This window comes from Scyliorhinus torazame, chromosome 8 (assembly GCF_047496885.1).
Source record: "Scyliorhinus torazame isolate Kashiwa2021f chromosome 8, sScyTor2.1, whole genome shotgun sequence".
Lineage (NCBI taxonomy): Eukaryota > Metazoa > Chordata > Chondrichthyes > Carcharhiniformes > Scyliorhinidae > Scyliorhinus > Scyliorhinus torazame.
In genome coordinates, this window is record NC_092714.1 from 45,600,765 (window position 1) to 45,620,823 (window position 20,059).

The 20,059-nt window shown below is 45.0% G+C and overlaps 1 protein-coding gene across 1 annotated transcript in view; it reads right to left on the reverse strand.

The window, feature by feature from the left end:
• ros1 (c-ros oncogene 1, receptor tyrosine kinase) overlaps positions 1-20,059 on the reverse strand; it is a 400,619-nt gene that overhangs the window by 230,691 nt on the left and 149,869 nt on the right. The window contains exons 31-37 of the mRNA XM_072513469.1: positions 17,897-18,073; positions 16,999-17,188; positions 14,561-14,669; positions 3,634-3,839; positions 2,405-2,494; positions 1,321-1,456; positions 452-614 (exon numbers count right to left, since the gene is read on the reverse strand). Of these exons, the coding sequence (XP_072369570.1) occupies positions 452-614; positions 1,321-1,456; positions 2,405-2,494; positions 3,634-3,839; positions 14,561-14,669; positions 16,999-17,188; positions 17,897-18,073 (1,071 nt within the window). The remainder of the gene's footprint in view (positions 1-451; positions 615-1,320; positions 1,457-2,404; positions 2,495-3,633; positions 3,840-14,560; positions 14,670-16,998; positions 17,189-17,896; positions 18,074-20,059) is intronic.

Genomic DNA, 20,059 nt, shown 5'->3' on the forward strand with positions numbered 1-20,059 from the left:
ATTGTAGCTTTAAATGTAGATCTATTTTTATGAATCATTGATTAGATGTTTAACAATTGTTTTTTCTGTTGTTCAGGGAACCACCTGGGATTCATTCAGGCTGACTTGGTGCATTTCCAATATTTTGGGCGAGATCTTCCGGCTGTTAACGCCAGCAGAATCTTCCGGTCCTTCCGATGGCGCACTCCCACGGGTTTCCTGGTGGCATGGGGTGGGATCGAAGGAAAATTGACAGCGGTGGGACCAGGAATCCCGCCATCGACCCCCATCCTGCCGCCAAGAAACACACCACGGAAAGGCCAGAGAATCTCGCCCTTTGTGTTTTTACTTCAAATTTATGGCGTTTGCAGGTTTACTCTTAATTTTGGTTGTGTGGCTAAGACCTCCTGGCGCACAAAGCAGCAGTCACTCTCCTCCCGCCTTACCAAATACATATTATTGACACACCTACCTTTACGGCTACTTTGACATCGCCACTCCCGGGCCCCAAAATGTCTTCAGCTTTTCCTTCAAACACTTCTCCAAATGCTCCACTACCAAGAAAATTGAGCAAAGTGAGTTTCTCTCTGGGAAACAATGGAAGAGACTCAAGCTCCACGTGTGTGGGGAGGCAGCTAGAAAAAAATGTTTAAATTATTCATCAAATTTTCATCCACCATACTCCAAATTGTAAAGACATTACATACATATAAGTCACAGCTTAGCACCTCAGAAGTAAAAATCAGTTCTCTGAGCCCCATAAAGATACATGTCGCGGGCATTATATATGCACAAATCACAAATTTTCAAGCACTAACTCAGAGACTTTCCCACAAAGTCTCTTTCACCATCATGTAAAAGTTAATTAAGAGATTGTTACTGTCACCGAGGGCAGTGATGATCACTTTCGCTGTGCAATATGACCATCCTCCTAATCTATGCATCTGAAAATAAAGTAAAAGTCGCCATAGTCCCAGATGACCACAGGCTGCTTTCCGCTTAGAGGGGGGAGAGCTGACTGGTGGTGATGTAACCTGAGGATCACCATGCCTCAGGCAAAGTCCGGACGGTGGGCCTTCATCTGAAAATAACCCCAATAAGGAATCCATGCCATGTCTATCACTCATAAATTTACATTTAGTTAACATATAAATGTTGTTGATTAATGCACTTGCCACAACCTGCTTCGTTCCAGAATAAATCTTCCTCAGTAACTGCCAAATAATCATAGACAGCATGTGATGAATTCTGCCATCATTCATTGGATTCACAGGGCATCTTGTCTCTTGTTAATGATGGTATTGAAACTAATATAGGAGAACGGAAAGAGCTGAATAGTACCTCGAGGTATACCAGATGTTTGTCTGAATTACGGATGCATTTATATCTCTGATCCATGCCAATTCCAAATCCGGATTATAGTTCACATGAAGAGTGGCTACATCTCCCATTTGTTTATTATGATTTGCATTTTGTGCTGGCAAATGTTAAGAAAATTAAGTTAAGTAAAGAAATATCTTAAAAAATGCATTGTGAATTTTATTAACAATGAAATTCTAGCCTTCACTTCAACACGGTGTGAAAGACGAGCTAGATGGCACTCGCCCAGATTCAGCAGCATGAGTCTTGGGCTGATTTAAGGCCTGAGCCTCATTACCAAAGCTCAGAACCTAACAATTGCCTGAATATGGAGAGAATGACTTCAAGCCGATTGGCAGGGAAGGAGCAGGTTCAACAAGAACGGCCACAATTCCAGGACGGTTCTAATGAAAGTGGAGGGCCCAGACAAGGATAGGATCAAGGGAAGCCTTAAATACTGCTTACACCTCGGGGGATGTTTTGATTCTGCTTGCCCACAAAGACACATGCAAAAAATAAAATATTTAAACTTTTTGTTTTCTGGCCCTCAAGCCTCCAGATCATATTCTCTTGGCACAATGGGTACCAAGCACGTGCTTTGCAAACCAGATTAAAATAATGCTGGTTTATGAATGACATCAGACTTCAACATTTCAATTAAGGTGTTCACTGCCCTATGTTTAAATAGCACAGGGTACACAGCACCAGGGACCCGGGTTCAATTCCGGCATTGGGTGACTATGTATATGGAGTTTGCACATTCTCCCTGCGTTTGAGTGGGTTTCCTCCAGATGTTCCAGTTTACTCCCACAGCCTAAAAGGTGTGCAGGTTAGGTGGATTGGCCATGCTAAATTGCTCCTCGTGTCCAGGGATGTGCAGGTTAGGTGGGGTTTCAGGGATGGGGCGGGTTAGTGGGCCTAGGTTGGGTGCTCTTTCAGAGGGTCAGTGCAGACTCGATGGGCCGACTGGCCTCCTTCTGCACTGTAGGAATTCTAAGAGCCTAGACTGACTTATTTTGCCTTGGAACCAATGTAATATTTCAAAGAGAGTATCTGGCAAACTCACCGTAAGCTGCTATGGATATACAGAAGACAGCCATTAGAACTGTAGCACAGACAGGTCCCAGGACTAGCAGGACAAGGTTTTCATGAGGCTCTGTTGAAACATTGTTTGGATAGTTTACACAAAATCTTTTCAATATCAGATTTGCTTATGTCGATGTACTTTTGCATACACAAAGTCTACATACCTCTCTAATGCAATAAAGGCCTTTTAAACTGAAACACATTCACTGGATCAAAATGTAGACAAAACATGCACTAGTGTGTTTGAGAAATATGAATACTTTTGCAGGCAACGTTATAAATATTTCCTTTATAAAGCAGAAAAAGATCAATTCTGACTTTGAATTGATTACAAAAATTAATTGTTTTTAAAATTTTCCTGCAAACAGCCAACTTTTTAAATTAGGACAATTCACTTGTACTGACTACTAGAGTTTGACAAGCCAAAAGCTAGTGGAATGTGAGTTTAAGACTAAAATATGCCTGGAAATTGCTGTTTGCAGTATTACCAGTCACAAGCTTCATATGTTTGTGTCACATCTTTCTGTCCAATATTTTTTAAAGAGGCTTTACCCCAATTATTTTGAAGAGGTTAATTACTCTGTCAAGATAAGGGCCTATTAAACTTTCTTGTGATAATATTGCAAGCAGTAAATGTTTTAGACTATAATCTTAATGCAGTAACACTGCAGTACTAACATCCAAACATCCACTCTACAATCACTGACACAAATGAAAATCCCAGTTATTTATTATTCAAAATTCACATAACACTTGCCATCCAGCAAAATCTGAATTTTCAAGTATAATTAACCTTGGATGCTGACTACTGTTCCACATAACTGTGTGATCATGCAGTATAAGAGCATCTTGATATACTAGAATGATGATTAGAGGCAAGGTTCTGTTTATGCCTATAGTTCCCCACATAGTGAGCTCCAAATTTCATCTAAATCCTGCCTTCTGACTTACGAGGCCGTGACAGAATTGAACTCGTATACCATACAAAATCAAATATAATTGCAAAACAAAGCAAAATAGAGGTAAGATTATGCAGCCACTGCATGAGATCACATTCATAACAGTAGTTTGCACAATTTAACAACCACAAAATGCTTTAATGAAAATGTTTTGATTTCTATAATAATTTACAGAATTATAAGTAATAATTTATTTTGGAAAACTCCTCAGTACAATATCTATGACCTGAAACACAGTATAATACCTCACCATAAAGCTTCATGATGATTTCCCCACTTGCGTCACTAAATTCACCCATGCCGATTCCATTAACTGCCACAACTCTCATACGATAAAACCCACTCAAATGTTCATTACGCCAAGTACAGATAATATTACTGCAGGATCCCTGATAGAGCATGATCCATTCATCTGAGTTGTTGAATCTCTGTAGGCCGGTCTCATTTTTGGAATTCCTGCTTAAAACAAAATGTTTTTAAAGTTCATGTTACAGGATGTGGGCCTTGCTGACTTGCCCTGCATTTATTGCCCATCTCTATCCATCCATTTCAGAGGGCATTGGAGAGTCAATCACATAACTGTTGCTCTGGAGTCACATGTAGACCAGACCAGGTAAATGATGACAGATTCCCTTTTCTAAAGGACATTAGTGAACCAGATGGTTTTTAAAAAATATTGTTATTGCGGCATTTGTATAAACAGTAAATACAAACCAACACAAGAGCAAGAACAACCAGGAATCTCATAATAAATAAATAACTAACAAACACCCCAACCCCCTTGCCATTCCCCTCCTGCCTTCCTCATTTTAGCCCCTTTATCTCCCACCTCCCCACACTGATGCCTCAATTCTTCTTGAATAAGTTGTTGAACGGCTTCCATCTACGGGTAAATGCATCAACCAACCCTCTTGAGACAAACTTGATTTTCTCCAATCTTAGGAACTCCGCCAGGTCACTCACCCACACCCCCCGATTTTGGTGGCTCCGTGTCACTCCACTCCCAGCAAAATCCGTCTCTGGGCTACCAGGCTCCGGGCTACCAGGGAGGCAAAGGCCAGAACATCAGCTTCTCTCGCCCCCTGGGTCTTCCGACACTCCAAATATTGCCACTTCTGGACTCGTGATCACCTTCACCCGCAGAACCTCGGACATTACATTCACAAACCCCTACCAGAACCCCTTCAATTTTGGACATGCCGAAAATATGTGCAGATGGGTTTTCATGACAACATTTTCATGGTCATCATTAGACTTTACTTGCAGATTTTTTTTATTGAATTCTAATTTCACCATCTGCCATGGAGGGAGTTGAACCCGGCTCCCCAGGTCTTGCCCTGGGTCTCTGGATTACTAATCGAGTGACAATACTTCCCCATTTTTAATCTATTGAAATTCTGAACATTTTCAAATTATATCAAATTATATCACAAAGGTTAAATACTTTCAGGATGAGGACGGTCTGCATCTGAATCAGAATGGGACAAACCTCCTTGCAGCTGTTGGAAGCAATTTAAATTAGTTTGGCAGGGGGCGGGGACACAGTGTTAATGCAATAAGGACACATGATGAGTTTCACAGCATGTTGAGTTTCAAGGGAGGAAGGTGAGGCTGGCTGTCCTCTACTTTAATGCTAGGAATAATATCACAGGTAAGACAGGTGCGTTAAGAATGAGTGTTGACACGTGGAGTTGTGATGTTGCCATCATGGAGATGTGGTTGACGGGAGGGGCAGGACTTGCAGTTCAACATTCCATGGTGTAGGATTTTCACGCAAGACAGGGGAGGGTGTAAAAGAGGAGATGATATTCCATTATTAATTAACTAATCTGTTACTGCAGTAAGGAGGGACAATATCTTGAAGTGTCTTCTAATGAGGCTTTGCGGGTAAAGTTTAGGAATGAAAATAGGGCAGTCACACCACTGGGAGTGTATTATAGACCCCCAAACATTCAGTGGGCAATAGAGGAGCAGATATGTAGACAATTCACTGAGGTGTGTAAAAATAGAATTATATTAGGGGATTTCAACTTTCCCAACATTAATTGGGATAATCACATAGTAAAGAGAGTAAAGGGTGAAATTTCTTGAAATGTATTCAAGAGAGCTTGTTATATCAATATGTTGAAAGTCCACCAAAGAACGGTGCAGTGCTGGATCTAATTTTGGAGTACGAAGCTGGACAGGTGTTCGAGGCAGCAGTGGGGGAGCATTTTAGTGATAACGACCACAACATTGTACATTTTAAGTTTATCATGAAAAAGGAAGAAGATGATCTACAAAAAAGGATTTGGGATTGAGGGTATGGTTGACTTTATTGAAATAAGGGAGGATCTGACCATAGTAGACTGGGAACAGCTTCTTCTGGTTAAATCTATAGCAGAACAGTGGAGGTTGGGGGGGGGGGTAAATAATGGAATTGGCAAGAGTACAGGTACAAAATGTTCCCTTTTAGTCGAGAGAACCCTGGATGTCTAGAGATATTCAGGACTGGATAAAAAGGAAAAGAGAGCAAATCTACAGAGGCCCTCGTGGAGTACAGAAAGTGCAGGGGGATCTCAAAAAAAGTAATTAGGAGAGCATAGAGGGGGCATGAAAAAGCACTGACGGGTCAGATTAGGGAAAATCCCAAGATCTTCCTTAAATATGTCAAGGGGAAGAGGATAACCGTGGAAAGAGTAGGACCCATTCGGGACCAAGGGGGTAATCTGTGCGTCAAGCCAGATGACATTGGTAGGGTGTTAAATGAGTATGTCACACCTGTTTTCACTTTGGAGAAGGAGGATGTGGGTGCCGAATGCAGACAGAGGGAGTGTGAGGTTCTTGACCATTTTGATATAGGGAGTGAGGAGGTACTGGAGATTTTGGAGGGCTTAAAAGTGGACAAATCCCAGGTCCAGATGAGTTGTATCCCAGGTAGTTGTGGGAGGCAATGGAGGAAATGACAGGGCTCTGATACAATTTTTTAATTCCTCTCTGGCCACAGGGGAGGTACCAGAGGACAGTGAATGTAGGTCCACTTTTCAAGATGGGTGGTAGAGATAAGCCAGGGAATTACAAACCAATGAGCCTCACATCGGTGGGAAACTATTAGAGAAAATTTTGAAGGACAGAAGCCATTTCCCCTTGAAGAGACAAGGTTTGATCAGGGACAGTCAGCATGGGCTTGTCAGTGGGAGGTCATGTCTCACGAATTTGACTGATTTTTTTTGAGGAGGTGACCAGATGTGGAGATGCAGGCAATGCAGTTGATGTAATTTATATGGATTTCAGCAAAGCCTTTGAAAATGAGCCACATGGAATACTGATAAAGGTAAAAGTACGGGGGGGCGGGATTCTCCAATGGGGCTACGTCCCCACGCCCGCGATAAAATGCACACAAATCACTCTGGACTTACCTGAAGTCCAGGGTGATTCTCCGATGTGCAGGGGGCTAGCAGGACCCCGGAGTGCTTCTCACAGCTCCGGCTGCCGATACGAGACCCTGCACGTCCGGTCGAGGGTCCGTTCATGTGCACGGCAGCGGCCTACGTCGGCCTCCACGTGCAACATGGCGGACCGGCACCAAGAAGATAGGACCCGCCAGATCGTGCGCGCCATGGATCGGTGGCCCCCGATCGGTGGCCTGGCCATCCTGGAGGTCCCCCCCGTGAACTATCCCTCCGCTCCCCGCCAGGGCAGCTGCGGACTCCACGGCGAGTTGCCGCCGCGTGGAACCATGAGAGAACCACGCCAGGGGGTACTCAGCAAGCTGCACTCGGTGAATCACCGTGGGGTCCTCTTTCAATGGCCCCCGACCGGCGCCGCTTTGACCTCTCGTGCCCAATTGGAGGCGATTCTCCGGGGACCGGAGAATTAAGGGAGCGACATCGGACCCGATCTCAGGTTTGACGCCCATTGTCCGGCCCCGCGCCGATTGCAATTTTGGCACGGAGGCTCGGAGAATCTCGTCCAGGATATTCAGGGTAACATGGCAAGTTGGATCCAAAATTGACTTAGGAATAGGAGACAGAGGGTGGAGGTAAAAGGCTGTTTGTGTGACTGGAGGCTGGTGTCCAGCGGGGCACCACAGGGATTAGTGTTGGGTGCCTTATTGTTTGTGATATGCATAAACAATTTAGAAGAAAATGTGGGCGGGGGGGGGGGGGGGGGGGGGGGGGGGGGGGGGGTGATCAGTAAGCTTGCAGATGACATGAAGTTTGGCCGGGTGGTCGACAGTTAAGAAAAAAAATCTTAGGTTGCAGGAGGATACAGGTGGATTGGTCAGATGGGCAGGTGGAATCTAACCCTGAAAAGTGTGAGGTGATGCACTTTGAAAGTAGTAACAAGACAAGGGAGTACTCAATGAATGGCAGGACACTAGGAAGCTCAGAGGAACAAAGGGATCTTGGGTGCTTGTCCACAGATCCCTGAAGGTGGCAGGACAGGTTATTAGCGTAGCTAAGAAGGAATACTGGACACATGCCTTTATTAGTCGTGGCATATATTATAAGAGTAGGAAGGTTATGTTGGAGCTGAAGAGGACTTTGGTTAGGCCATAGCTGGGGTATTGTGTTCAGTTCTGGTCACCGTACTATCAGAAGGATGTGATGCACCAGGGAGGCTGCAGAGGAGATTCACCAGGATGTTGCCTGGAATGGAGAATTTTAGCTTTGAAGAGAAGTTGGATGAGCCCAGGTGTTTTCTTTGGAGCAGAGAAGGCTGAGAGGGGATCTGATTGAGGTGTACAAGATTATGAAGGCATAGATATGGTGGATAGAAAGCAGCTGTTCCCTTTAGTGGAAAGGTCAATAACAAGGGGCATGATTTTAAGTTGAAATGTAGGAGGTTTAGAGGGGGAAAACCTTTTCACGCACAAGGTGGTGGAAATCTGTAATGCACTGCTTGGGAGGGTAGTTGAGGCACAAAATCTCACAAAAAGTACTTGGATGAACCCTTGAAATGTTTAAACATTCAAGGCTACGCGCCAAGTTCTGGGAATGGGATTAGAATAGATGAGAGTAGGTTTTCTTTGATGGACCGAAGGGCCTCTTCTGCCCTGTATAATTCTATTAATTCAATTAAATAAGTTGACCTCAGTTCCAGAGACAGTGAGAGTGCTATAATTAGCACTACTGGAATTGAGAAGAAGAGATAGTCTTCACCATTCAGTAACCCATGTTGAAATATGTAGGAAAACATCAAGATCAAGACGTCTGTACAGCTGGTCAATACCACTGAGTGGGTTTATGAGTCTAATTAAACAGTGAGCAGCCTCTTACATCAATGTTTATCAGGAAGATTAAAGACAATATCAAAGACAATATCAGCACTCATTTGGGTAGATTGTAAAAACAAGGCTGTTGCATTATCACATGCATTTTCTTTCAGTTAGATCTTGGTAAGAAGGGAGAAAGATCATAAAGCAAATATGAGCAGACGACGCGTTTAAGTTAAATTATGGCGAATTTTCTGGAATTATAGACATTAATTAGTATTTACTGCATTGAAACAAAAATTTTAATTCAGAACTAATTTTGTCAATTTTTGTTCCCTCATCCTCTGAAGATCATGGGCCTCTCGCGAGATTTGCAACACTTCGAACTCCTCGCGAGACCTAACAAGATCTCACGAAATGCTACGATCTAACATGTTTAAGTAAGCTATTAAGCTCATTTAAATATGTCGGCACCCAATTCTCCCGAGGCCCAGGAATGATCACTCGGGCCTGGGAGATCTCGCCGTGATACCGTTTACCACTGGCCCACACAAACGTGGACCAAGCATAACGGTACCTTGGGGGGGGGGGGTTCCCAGGCCATCAGAAGCCCCCGGGTGGTCTAGTTCTAGACAGGGTGGTACCCTGCCACTCCTGATGGCATCCGGGAACCTTGGTGGGCACGGGAGCAATAGGTCAGAAGGTGAGAGCGTTGAGGGAGAACTAGGGAATATGGACAGTGTGGCTCTGAGGCAGAGCAGACGGGGAGAAGTTGCTGAACACAGCGGGTCTGGTGGCCTGAAGTGCATATGTTTTAATGCAAGGAGCATTACGGGTAAGGCAGATGAACTTAGAGCTTGGATTACTACTTGGAACTATGATGTTGTTGCCATTACAGAGACCTGGTTGAGGGAAGGGCAGGATTGGCAGCTAAACGTTCCAGGTTTTAGATGTTTCAGGCGGGATAGAGGGGGATGTAAAAGGGGAGGCGGAGTTGCGCTACTTGTTCAGGAGAGTATCACCGCTATACAGCGAGAGGACACCTCAGAGGGCAGTGAGGCTATATGGGTAGAGATCAGGAATAAGAAGGGTGCAGTCACAATGTTGGGGGTATACTACAGGCCTCCCAACAGCCAGCGGGAGATAGAGGAGCAGATAGGTAGACAGATTTTGGAAAAGAGTAAAAACAACAGGGTTGTGGTGATGGGAGACTTCAACTTCCCCAATATTGACTGGGACTCACTTAGTGCCAGGGGCTTAGACGGGGCAGAGTTTGTAAGGAGCATCCAGGAGGGCTTCTTAAAACAATATGTAAACAGTCCAACTAGGGAAGAGGCGGTACTGGACCTGGTATTGGGGAATGAGCCCGGCCAGGTGGTAGATGTTTCAGTAGGGGAGCATTTCGGTAACAGTGACCACAATTCAGTAAGTTTTAAAGTACTGGTGGACAAGGATAAGAGTGGTCCGAGGATGAATGTGCTAAATTGGGGGAAGGCTAATTATAACAATATTAGGCGGGAACTGAAGAGCATAGATTGGGGGCGGATGTTTGAGGGCAAATCAACATCTGACATGTGGGAGGCTTTCAAGTGTCAGTTGATAGGAATACAGGACAGGCATGTTCCTGTGAGGAAGAAAGACAAATACGGCAATTTTCGGGAACCTTGGATGACAAATGATATTGTAGGCCTCGTCAAAAAGAAAAAGGAGGCATTTGTCAGGGCTAAAAGGCTGGGAACAGACGAAGCCTGTGTGACATATAAGGAAAGTAGGAAGGAACTTAAGCAGGGAGTCAGGAGGGCTAGAAGGGGTCATGAAAAGTCATTGGCAAATAGGGTTAAGGAAAATCCCAAGGCTTTTTACACTTACATAAAAAGCAAGAGGGTAGCCAGGGAAAGGGTTGGCCCACTGAAGGATAGGCAAGGGAATCTATGTGTGGAGCCAGAGGAAATGGGCGAGGTACTAAATGAATACTTTGCATCAGTATTCACCAAAGAGAAGGAATTGGTAGATGTTGAGTCTGGAGAAGGGGGTGTAGATAGCCTGGGTCACATTGTGATCCAAAAAGACGAGGTGTTGGGTGTCTTAAAAAATATTAAGGTAGATAAGTCCCCAGGGCCAGATGGGATCTACCCCAGAATACTGAAGGAGGCTGGAGAGGAAATTGCTGAGGCCTTGACAGAAATCTTTGGATCCTCGCTGTCTTCAGGGGATGTCCCGGAGGACTGGAGAATAGCCAATGTTGTTCCTCTGTTTAAGAAGGGTGGCAGGGATAATCCCGGGAACTACAGGCCGGTGAGCCTTACTTCAGTGGTAGGGAAATTACTGGAGAGAATTCTTCGAGACAGGATCTACTCCCATTTGGAAGCAAATGGACGTATTAGTGAGAGGCAGCACGGTTTTGTGAAGGGGAGGTCGTGTCTCACTAACTTGATAGAGTTTTTCGAGGAGGTCACTAAGATGATTGATGCAGGTAGGGCAGTAGATGTTGTCTATATGGACTTCAGTAAGGCCTTTGACAAGGTCCCTCATGGTAGACTAGTACAAAAGGTGAAGTCACACGGGATCAGGGGTGAACTGGCAAGGTGGATACAGAACTGGCTAGGCCATAGAAGGCAGAGGGTAGCAATGGAGGGATGCTTTTCTAATTGGAGGGCTGTGACCAGTGGTGTTCCACAGGGATCAGTGCTGGGACCTTTGCTCTTTGTAGTATATATAAATGATTTGGAGGAAAATGTAACTGGTCTGATTAGTAAGTTTGCAGACGACACAAAGGTTGGTGGAATTGCGGATAGCGATGAGGACTGTCTGAGGATACAGCAGGATTTAGATTGTCTGGAGACTTGGGCGGAGAGATGGCAGATGGAGTTTAACCTGGACAAATGTGAGGTAATGCATTTTGGAAGGGCTAATGCAGGTAGGGAATATACAGTGAATGGTAGAACCCTCAAGAGTATTGAAAGTCAAAGAGATCTAGGAGTACAGGTCCACAGATCACTGAAAGGGGCTACACAGGTGGAGAAGGTAGTCAAGAAGGCATACGGCATGCTTGCCTTCATTGGCCGGGGCATTGAGTATAAGAATTGGCAAGTCATGTTGCAGCTGTATAGAACCTTAGTTAGGCCACACTTGGAGTATAGTGTTCAATTCTGGTCGCCACACTACCAGAAGGATGTGGAGGCTTTAGAGAGGGTGCAGAAGAGATTTACCAGAATGTTGCCTGGTATGGAGGGCATAAGCTATGAGGAGCGATTGAATAAACTCGGTTTGTTCTCACTGGAACGAAGGAGGTTGAGGGGCGACCTGATAGAGGTATACAAAATTATGAGGGGCATAGACAGAGTGGATAGTCAGAGGCTTTTCCCCAGGGTAGAGGGGTCAATTACTAGGGGGCATAGGTTTAAGGTGAGAGGGGCAAAGTTTAGAGTAGATGTACGAGGCAAGTTTTTTACGCAGAGGGTAGTGGGTGCCTGGAACTCACTACCGGAGGAGGTAGTGGAGGCAGGGACGATAGGGACATTTAAGGGGCATCTTGACAAATATATGAATAGGATGGGAATAGAAGGATACGGACCCAGGAAGTGTAGAAGATTGTAGTTTAGTCGGGCAGTATGGTCGGCACGGGCTTGGAGGGCCGAAGGGCCTGTTCCTGTGCTGTACATTTCTTTGTTCTTTGTTCTTTGGCAGTGCCACCCAGGCACCTGAGCAGAGCCATCCAGGCATTGCCAGGATGCCCAAGTGGCACTGTCAAGCTGGCAGGGGCACTGCTAGGCTGGCAGTGCCATGGTGTCCATGTGCTAAGTTGCCCATGTCAGGGATTGGGACCGGGGTGCCCTGCCTTTAAAGAGGTGGGGTGATGGAGGGCTCCAAGACCCCCTTAGAGGTAAGTTGGGGCAGTGGAGGGGGGGTGGGGGTGGGTCCGTAGGCCACAGTGGGGATGCTGAGGAGGTTGAGAGATTGGGGCATTCCTGCGTTCACAAGCTGAGCTCATTAGTGCAGGAAGAGAGGTAAGTGCAGCTTTGGCAGGGCACTCCTGACTAAGGCCAGAAAATAATGACAGGGTTCCGTTTGATAGCAGGGAACGCCGAGAAAGACTCTGTTACATCCGCCCAAAACAGGACTCTGTTTCTTGTGCGTTAAATCAAGCCCCATATTAAGATCGTAAGGAGTATGCCACCCAGCCCCTTAAGCATTTAATGAGATCATGGCTGATTGTGGCCTCACCTAAACTTTCCTGCCAGTCTGTCCAGAACCCTCGACCTTGCTGTGGTAAGGTTCCTTGTTGCCAGTTGTACTCTGTCTAATGAGAGGCTTCAAAACCTACTTTATTGTCAAAGCTAAGATATTAATAGCAACTTGGATAATTATTGGAATCTTAACTTTTTTTTAAGCTCTTCAAATATAATTTTCAGTTCATTCCCTAATATGATGGATTGGTACAATTTTAAATTTTTGTGCATTATCTCCAAAGTCAAGTTTTACCATTTTATTTTGCACACTATGGCCGAGTTTCTCCGGTCCCCAGCCGCGTGTTTCTTGGCGGCGGGATTCCATCTTCCCGCCACTTGTCAATGGGAATTCCCACTGAAACCACCCCACGCCGCTGCAAACCCCACTGGCGGGAATGCGGGAAAAATGAATTGCAACGACTGGAGAATTCCAGACAATCATTTTTGTGTAGGTTTCAGCTCTGTTGCGGCTGCTAAATAAACATTAATTAGCTGTGTCTCAAACACTTGTCTTATTTATAATGATGAAAATCCTGATCCAGTATAAACTTCTGTTCAGGGTCAAGACCCCTATATCCTACCCTGATCAGACAAAAATTACACACTTATCTTCCTCCGGTTTTTCAGGTCAATCTTCCAATGGATGATCCTGCAGACCGTGGTCAGTGTTGGAAATCTCAGAGGGAACAGAGGAGAGAATCCCCGCAGAAGCCACAGTTGCCTTTGATGGTCATATTCTGGTAAGTAAAGTTTAAAAGTCCCAAAGCTTCTTTGAGAAGCCATGGAGAGAAGGTAAGTGGGTAAAGGAGTAAGAAGGCAGGTTGGCTGAGGCAGTAGGGTAGGTAATGCAAGTGTGTAAAGGGTGTAGGGTGGCAGGTGAGTAAGGTGGATAATGGGGTAGGGTGGTGAGGTTGGGTGCAGCTCGGCTCAGGGGGAATTAGTGGATTGGGGGGGGGGGTTGAGGCGTGTCGGAGTGTCAGTGGGAGCTGGGAGATTCTGAGGGGAGTCGGGTGATCGGGAGAGTCTCGGGGGGGGGGGGGGGGAGAAAATCAGGTTAGGTCAGGGGGAGTTGGAAGGTTGGGCAGGTCGAGTGGTTGTGGCTAATCAGGTTGATGGTGGGGGATTGGAGTGGAGTAGGATGGCTGTGGGGTGAGCCGGGTGAGAAAAGGGGAATCAAAAGATCGGTGGGGAGGGGGGGGGGGGGGAGGAATGGGAGGGGGAAGTCAGGTGGTGGGGGCTAGTCAGGGTTGGGGTGCTAGTCGGGATCAGGTCAGGTTGGGGAGTATGGAGAATTGGATGGTGTGGTGGTTAACGTTATTCAGGTCAAGTCGAAAGGCGTGGGTGGGGAGCAGCTGGGTTTCAATTTATCTAAAATTTCCTGGGTAACTATTCAGGTAAGTGAGCTCTCCGAAATCTCTGACTCTACCTCAGAGTTGGAGACATTCTCAGAGGGACTCGGGGATCAGCAGTTCAAATGTCCTGGGCAATTCCCACAGGGCTAGTGTGTTGAAACTTCTGAGAGGTCCTGTAGTGAATCTTGGAGGGTGAGTCCAGTCTCTGCCTATCCGGAGACCTAAAGATCTGAGCAAATATTTATTGGAAAATAGTTATGTATTTATGAGGATTCAACTTTTATAATTATGCATCACTTCCAGGGTACATGGCTTCATAATGTTAATGAGGATCACATATAATCAGCTTTACATTTCAAAGTGATTCTTCTCCCCCACACTAACAAAGTACAAACTTACTGGGCCTGGAGAATGTAGTGTGTTATATTATCGCCATTGTCATCTGCTCTAATCCAGTTGATATCATCGTGGATGGTATATGGTGTACCTGGTTTTCCTGGTACACCAGCTATAAACAAAAAACAATTCTGATAATTGCACAATATTTACAGTGAAAAACAAATAGTTCATCGTGGCAGAATTGATATCATACTCCTGTCAATATGGAATATTGAACAAAAGTTGGAGTAATATTCTTAAATAACCCATTGTTAAGCTGCCAATACCAGCATGATTAATTAAGGTGCAATTAGTGCAGAAGTGGCAAATTTACAGAACGATTCTACTGAGATGGTTTAGCAGTACATCATCTAGGGCTTCTAGAAAAGCACAACAAAACTACAATGCTTAATACAGGTGTGTTATAAGTAAGAATAAAGTCAAAATTGAGCCTTGTAGTACATCAGCTTGGAGCATCAAAAAACTGGCTCACTGTATTATATTCCCAATTTTTATTGTACCACCACTCAAAGGAGGTAAGCAGAGTCCAATCACTTCACCTCTGGGTGACAGAGAAGTGGATATGAGGGACAATCAAAAGCTGAACGTATGTGAAACTGCCTTCTAGGAAGCCCAAAAACAGTTTTAGAAGCCTTTCAGCAGATAGTAGAGGATGAGCAGAAGGACTATGTAAATAACCAAAGAGAAAAATAAAACTGGGAGTCTCCTTCTAGCAAAATCAAGAAAAAAGACCACGGCGAGGATTCTCCGCCGCCGAGTTCCTGATGCGGCAAATAATCTCGTGTCGGGGGGAAAAATGGGATTGTTTGGCCCTGCGCCAGCAGGAGGATGCTAATGGGTCAAAATGACCCACTACATCCTATTAATAGGCTGGACACTGGTTCTCAAAACCTCGGTGTTGCTCTGGCCCTCTTGGCCAGGGATTCACACGGACGTGGATTCATGGAAATATTTGCCAGCCTGAGGCGGAGGACCAACCCAGCCCCGCATCAGAGGCACTCCCCGTAACAGAAACATCCAATAATAGAGAACCCCCCCCCCCCTCCCATTGGTCACCCCTGCCTGGAAGCTAAAGAGCAGTCCAGCACCAACAGTGAAAACAAATCACTGCTTTTTCACTGACCTGAACCTTCCACCAGTTGCCTAGGGCAGATGTCTAGAAAGCAGCAGCTGCTACTTCATCGAAAGCCAAAATCACACCACAAGGTTTTAAACCCGCTCAAATCATTTGATCTGCTAGTCACCTCAAATAGCTTTTAGTAGGATATAGTTGACCGCTTGCAGACAGTCAGATTTTTGGATTATTTTCATTCCCATTCACGCTTGAATGCATCTCAAATAGCCTGCTTTGAACCTAACCACAATGTTTATAAACATCCAGGAGTTTTGTTTTCACTTCCTCTTTTTCTCCGCAGAAAGCACTGAACTGCTTTAGTTGTGATCATGAGCTGTCCTCAAGCTTGATGTTTATATACATTATGGTTAGCTTCACAGTAGGGTGCTTGAACAGCAGGGACTTAAGATGCATTTCACTCTTTCATTGATTGTTTTCTCGGTTTCTGCCTGGACTGCCCATTAGCTTCCAGAAAGGGCTGACTGATGGTTTTTTTTTTTAAAAAGGGGGGGGGTCTCTGATATGGGGGCTCTGGTGGGAACCTCTGATATGGGGGGTTCTCTGATATGGGGTGTTCTCTGGTATGGGGGTGGGCCTGTCACCCTTATGTGTGCGTGTTGGGAGGTGTCTCAGCAATACCAGTGGTTGTGGGGGGGAGGGGGGGGGGGGGGAGATAATATGCTGTACTTTTCTTTGTTCTTTGTCAGCAGGGTAGCAGGGTGGCAGGACTAGCTCAAAATGGCAAGCTGATAGCGGGATTTGGAACGGAATCCCTTGTGCTCCCAGCCATGCATAAATGTGCATGACTGGCGAGAGTGAATTACTTGTGGGCAGTGGGCACCCAGTGTGAACCAGAAGCAATGCAGTTCCAGTGGAGGACATCGTCAACCAAATGGAGAATCCAGCCCCACAGGTACAGGCATGTAATGGTTATATTGCTGGAGCTGTAATCCAAATCAATACAACTTCAAATCCAATCATAGCTGCTCGGGAATTGGAAAATTTGTTGGGGTTTTTATGATAATGGTTTCATGGTCACCATTACTGAGACCAGCGATTGAATTCCAGATTTATTCCATTTCCATTGAATTTAAATTCCACCAGCTGCTGTGTGGGATTTGAACCCGTGTCCCCAGACCATTAACCTTTGGACTACAAGTCCAATGGCATTACTATGATGCCACTGTCTCCCCAGTTGCAAATGATTGCACATTATCAAAACATCTTACAGTCTAACATAAAAACCTACTGCCTCAGGGAATTCCACACAGCAAATCAAAGAGCAATTTCTTTTTAGAACAACTGATTTCTATCACATTATTACCTTTAGTCTCGAGTACCTGCACGGCAGATGCACATGAAATGTTTGTTTTGTAAGTAATGACTGTTCTCAGGGCATATATTCTCGATGGACGAAGATCCAGAATAAAACAACTGAAATTGCCATTATTACTGAAATTGCCATTGTTGGAGCAGTTCATTTGTGCTCGTTTCCAAGTTTCTCTGCTGGCATCCTTGTTAAAGAAAAATACACAACAGACAATTAAAACAGCCGTCAATGATTATAGTACACTTTGTCTTGCAAAGTTCAGTAAAGTAGCAGAAGCAACGTTAAACACTAATATAGAACAATATACCCTAAAAGGGGATGTTTTGTGGCATGATGGCAGCATTTCTAGCTCTAGGCCAAAAATTCCAGGTTTAAGTCCCACTTCAGGACTTGATGGCCATGGAAGGTGCATGTGTGCCATGGCCAAATTGGCCGATAATCAGCCTGCAAATCTATCCATTATACCTGATGGCAGACGATAAAGAACAGGAGAGTTTTCTGGTCAGACATGCTGCAGAAGGCAACGGCATACCACTGCAGCACTTTGCAAAGTATGGCCATGAGTCAATCCAATGGTCGGCAACCCTCTCTTAAGGAATGGTATCTGAAGCAAGAGGATACACCAGAAGACAACAAAACGTTTTTACAAAAGATTGCATATGGCTATTAATCTCCTGTGACATTGCACAATTTATTTTTGGTTGTATTTGAACATTGAAACAATTATTACAGGATTCAAACCAGTGATTCTTACAGAAACATGCTCAAATTTTTTTTTTTTTTTTTGAAAACAGCATTTTCCTGTGCGACCAGGAGGAGCATTAATGTTTCTCCAGGTCACACAAAACATTCTTGCCAACTGAAAAGCCCATAAGATCATAGGGCCAGGTACCTGAGAAATCTCAAACCAGTATTTTTCCATTGTGCGACTGGCTGTAAATTGCCAGAGAATTGTCGCTGTATTATTTCCAACTGAAAGGAGATGAGGAGACCCAGGAGTCAGGAATGTTTTACCGAAAACAGCTTCACTTTGGCTGAAACTTCCACCAACTGGGGGAAAGCTCAGTACCTGCCAAAAAACAATTTGCCCATTTAGCACAATTAGCAAAGAAGCAACAAGGAAGATGCTGGACAAAATCCTGTGATCTTTTAATGACGGCACATATGCTGGGATCTGCCCACTCTGGATCTCCAACCCGAACCCCATCAATGTAATAATAATAATAATAATCTTTATTGTCACAAGTAGGCTTACATTAACACCACAATGAAGTTACTGTGAAAAGCCCATAGTCGCCACATTCCGGCGCCTGTTTGGGTACACAGAGGGAGAATTCATAATGTCAAAATGACCTAATAGCAAGTCTTTCAGGACTTTGGGGAGGAAACCGGAGCACCCGGAGGAAACCCACGCAGACAGGGGGAGAACGTGCAGACTCCGCACAGACAGTGACCCAGCAGGGAATCGAACCTGGGACCCTGCTGCTGTGAAGTCATAGTGCTAACCAATATGCCACCGTGCTGCCCCATGGGGCAGTGTCCAGTGTCAGGGAAGGCACCCATATTTATTGTGTGTAGGAACTCCCGGCGTTAAGAAGTACAGCTGATTCTTGAATGTTTTACATTTAGCCAATGTCTAAACACATCCTATTGACTGAGGTGGATTTTCACACTTGTAAAGAAATTGGTCAAGTCCAGTGATGCTCTCCTTATGTCAGGCTCTAAATTCACTTGTGGATAGTACATCTGGAAATCACTCTATAATGCCATATTTGTTGTTTGTTTGCCAAATATGTCCTATTGGTTTTTCATAGACCGAGCACTCCGTGTTGGTCTGAGCCAGTAATCACAAGTAATTGGATTTGTTTATTGTCACGTGTACAGAGGTACAGTGAAAAGTATTTTTCTGCATGCAGCTCAAACAGATCATTCAGTACTTGATAAGAAAATATATAATAGGGCAACACAAGGTAAACACTGTAAATACATAGATAGTCATCGGGTGAACCATACAGGAGTATAATATTAATCAGGTCAGGCCATAAGAAGGTCGTTTAGGAGTCTGGTAACAGCGGGGAAGAAGCAGTTATTGAATCTGTTCAGGAGTGTTCTCAGACGTTTGTATCTCCTGCCCAATGGAAGAGTAAGCCGGGTGGGAGGGGTCTTTGATTATGCTGCCTGCTTTCCCAAGGCAGCAGGAGATGTAGATAGAGTCAATGGATGGGAGGCAGGTTTGTCTGATGGACTGGGCAGTGTTCATGACTCTCTGTAGCTTCTTGTCATCTTGGGCCAAGCAGTTGCCATCCCAAGCTGTGATGCAGCCAGATAGGATGCTTTCTATGGTGCATCTGTAAAAGTTGGTAAGAGTCAATGTACACAAGCCAAATTTCCTCAGTTTCCTGAGGAAGTATAGGCGCTGTTGTGCTTTCTTGGTGGTAGCGTCGACGTGGGTGGACCAGGACCGGCTGTTGGTGATGTGCACACCTAGGAATTTGAGGCTGTCAACCATCACCATCTCGATCCCATTGATGCAGACAGGGGTGTGTACAGTACGTTGCTTCCTGAAGTCAATGACCAGCTCTTTAGTTTTGCTGACATTGAGGGAGAGATTGTTGTCGTTACACCACTCCACTAGGTACTCTATCTCCCTCCTGTATTCTGACTCGTCATTGGTCAACATCCGACCCACTATGGTCGTGTCGTCAGCAAACTTGTAGATGGAGTTGGAACCAAATTTCGCCACAATTAGGGAGTAAGGAGTATAGTAGGGGGCTTAGTACGCAGTCTTGCGGGGCCCCGGTATTGAGGACTATTGTGGAGGAGGTTTTGCTGTTTATTCTTACTGATTGTGGTCTGTGGGTCAGAAAGTCAAGGATCCAGTTGCAGAGTGAGGAGCCAAGTCCTAGGTTTTGGAGCTTTGATATGAGTTTGGCAGGGATTATGGTGTTTAAGGCCTAGCTGTAGTCAATAAATAGGAGACTGGTATAGGAGTCCTTGTTGTCGAGATGCTCCAGGGATGAGTGTAGGGCCAGGTAGATGGCGTCTGCTGTGGACC